General features: G+C 40.1%; 1 protein-coding gene across 1 annotated transcript; it reads left to right on the top strand.

Annotated features, from left to right (window-relative positions):
* The first annotated feature begins 1027 nt into the window (after positions 1-1027).
* Positions 1028-2245, top strand: LOC104609123 (chaperone protein dnaJ 8, chloroplastic). Its single transcript, XM_010275350.3, has 3 exons — positions 1028-1495; positions 1634-1702; positions 1812-2245. The coding sequence occupies exons 1-3, from the start codon at positions 1277-1279 to the stop codon at positions 1998-2000; spliced, it is 477 nt and encodes a 158-aa protein (XP_010273652.1). The 5' UTR covers positions 1028-1276; the 3' UTR covers positions 2001-2245.
* The last annotated feature ends 763 nt before the right edge of the window (positions 2246-3008 follow it).

Here is a 3008-nt window from a genome sequence, read left to right as displayed (position 1 = left end):
GGGCATTAACCTATCAAAACCCCCTGTAAATGGAGATCAGCTTCAGTCAGTGCAAGGCCCATGTTCACACAGTCTTTACAGCCTTGCATCGGGAACATTTTTATACTTCTGTGTTTTTTATAGAGAGATATTCTCAATGCAAGGTTATAATGATTGTTAAAATGGGTTTTGCACTGATTTAATCCGGTTTCCTGTAAATTTAGATAAAACCACTTTTTTAGTTACCAAATAGATTTTTGTGATATCATGTCTTTTGATCATGGTCAAATTTTAATAAAATAAAAGTAAATGGTGAACTGCTTATATGTTAAACATAAAAATATTATAAAATTTAAAAAAACATAATATCGTTATATAGAATTAATTGTGTAATTGGTTCAGGTCTTAACTAGTTCTAAATGGCAAAAATCGGTCCAACCCAATTCTAGTTGAGACACAAAACTCAGAACCAGGCTGGTATAATCGGTTCGATTCTATCGGGTTAAACCCGACTCATTGACAGTTCTATACTTATAAACCCAAACTCAACTGGATAAGCAGATCCGACACGAAACCTTACTTATTAGGGCTATAAATTTGGAATTAAGAATTTAAGATAACTTATAATAGTAAAAGGCTAAAAGCCAAGTAGTCAGTCTATTATTAGATTCTATACTCGCAATTCCTCGAACAATGCGCTCGGCTTTCACCCAATCCAATTATCCATTCTGACGTCCTTATCCATATTTTAACCCAAAAAGATAAATAAAAAATAAAAAGTATAGCAATTAGTACCGGAAGCATCGGTGTCGCCTTGCCATCCACACACGACAATCTACGTGTATTCGCACGCGAAACCATACGAGCCCACGTGTCTGTCTGCGTGCGTGGATCCAGCAAATGATTCCGGACATATTAAATTTTACCTCCCAAAATTTAACTGAAATAGAAACGTGGAGCGATCAGAGCAACAGCTTTGGATAAGCACCGTCCGTCTCTCCATCCCTTCCCACCTCTCGCTTTCTCTTTATAAATACAATGGATGACTTGTCGAACCAGGCAACTTTGATATTGAATCATTGGAACCGGACAAACAGCGCACAGCGGATACATCAAATCAATTACAGAAATCTGGGAAGTAGAGAGAAGGGGAGAAGGACCTATTTTTCTTGGCGTATAGATAGATTCATTCGGAAAACCAGAGGAAGAGGAGGGAAGATTGAAATTTGAGAGTGTTTGTTTGGTGGGTTTGGTGATCTGATTTTGGTTTCGTGTGGTTTGAGATCAGAAGGAGGAGATGGCTATGGCTACTGCTAGTGCTGGGTTGGTGAATGGTGGGTCCTGCTATTGGATTCAGGGCGGTTGCTTGAGGAAGAATGCGAGGACAAAGAGGAGAGTCCTCTGTTCTTCCTCTGTAGCCTCGGCCAGCTTGACGGAACAGTACAGAACGCTCAGAATCCAACCTGGGGCTTCTGAGTCGGAGGTCAAGAAAGCTTTCAGGCAGCTTGCTTTGAAGGTTGGTTTCTTTCTTTTCCAATTTCAATTTGGGATTTATCGAGCTTCATCAGTCATTAGTCCTTCTTTTCTGGGTTCATGTTCTTCTTCCTTGATTTTCTGAAATCTTACTCTTCTCGTTATTTTCTTCTGTTTTCAGTATCATCCGGATGTATGCAAAGGAAGCAATTGTGGGGTCCAATTTCACCAGATCCTCGAAGCCTATGATGTAAGTGATCCAAGTCTCTCTCTCTCTCTCTCCCTCTATGATCTTTAGATTCGATGGATGGGAATGAACGGTCGATGATCCATCTGTGTTGGTCCATGTGTTATTGCAGATTGTGATGAGCGCTTTGAAGGGGGAAGCGGACTCCATGAGTTTGCACGAGTCATCATCATACGTTTATGACGAGGACGAGCCGATGAGGGGAATGTGCGACTCGGAGTGGGACCTGTGGGAAGAGTGGATGGGCTGGGAGGGTGCAGGGATTCGCGATTACTCATCCCACATCAATCCCTACATCTGAGCCTTCAATGTATCTCTAGCGTCCATTCAGTATATCACGGAGATTTGGGCCCCATTAGAGCATATTCTGTACATAATAATTAATAACGTTGATACAAATTTTACAAAATTCGGGCTTGTACATATTTCTTGAAGTTTTAAATTTTAAGTAAGAGAAGCCCCAGAAGGAGGCTTTGCTTGTAATTTCTTAATAATCAGACGACTTGACGTTAATTGTTAATAAAATTTTAAGTAAATTACTGAGAAGATGGGACTTGTGGGCCTTGTGGCTATGGTTTTTTATTGATTGGGCCAACTTTTGTGGGCTACAACCTACAAGGGGCCCACCGTGGTGATGTCTGATGATTCTCTGACTGCTCTTGTGTTTGGGTTAATTATCATACACCGCGTCAATTTCGTCAAACTTGATTGGCCCTACGACTTTACTCGTATTACTGGGCCAAAGTATATACCACGCCAGCTCCTTTTATCTATTCAAACTTGAATGATTGCTGTTAACCTTGACAAGTTGACAGGAATGGTATTATTAAAAAAGGGGGTGTTCTTTTCGTAATTATATTTGTGCTTCATCTGCTCAATGACACAAGTTTTTTATATGGTTTTAAAAATTGGACCGGATTAGACAGTCGGACCAGTTAACCCAAGAATCAGACATGGATTTGCGTCGTCTGGCTTTGGATCCAAAACTATTTGAACAAAATAACATGGTTCAAAATCAATGTTCATGTGGCAAAGTGATTTTATATATATCAATTCATATTCCTATACTGTATAAAATGCAATATATATTATACATGTGAAAAAATATATAATTATTTATACTTTTTCTTTTTTTTTTAAAGAAATCCCTTGGGCAAAATCATTCATTCAACTCAACATTCAAGCGCGCGCAAGCGGCTCCAAAGCCGGCTGCGCGTTAGCGCAAGCGCTCAATCAGTTGCTTGTTGCCTGAGAGCAAGCGAAGGCTGTAAGTTCAGGTGCCCGCCAGGGCATCGCAACGCGCTTTGCC

This window comes from Nelumbo nucifera, chromosome 8 (assembly GCF_055504915.1).
Source record: "Nelumbo nucifera cultivar China Antique chromosome 8, China Antique-T2T, whole genome shotgun sequence".
NCBI lineage: Eukaryota > Viridiplantae > Streptophyta > Magnoliopsida > Proteales > Nelumbonaceae > Nelumbo > Nelumbo nucifera.
The sequence above is the reverse complement of the archived record's forward strand: the minus strand, read 5'-3'. Positions and strand labels throughout refer to the sequence as shown.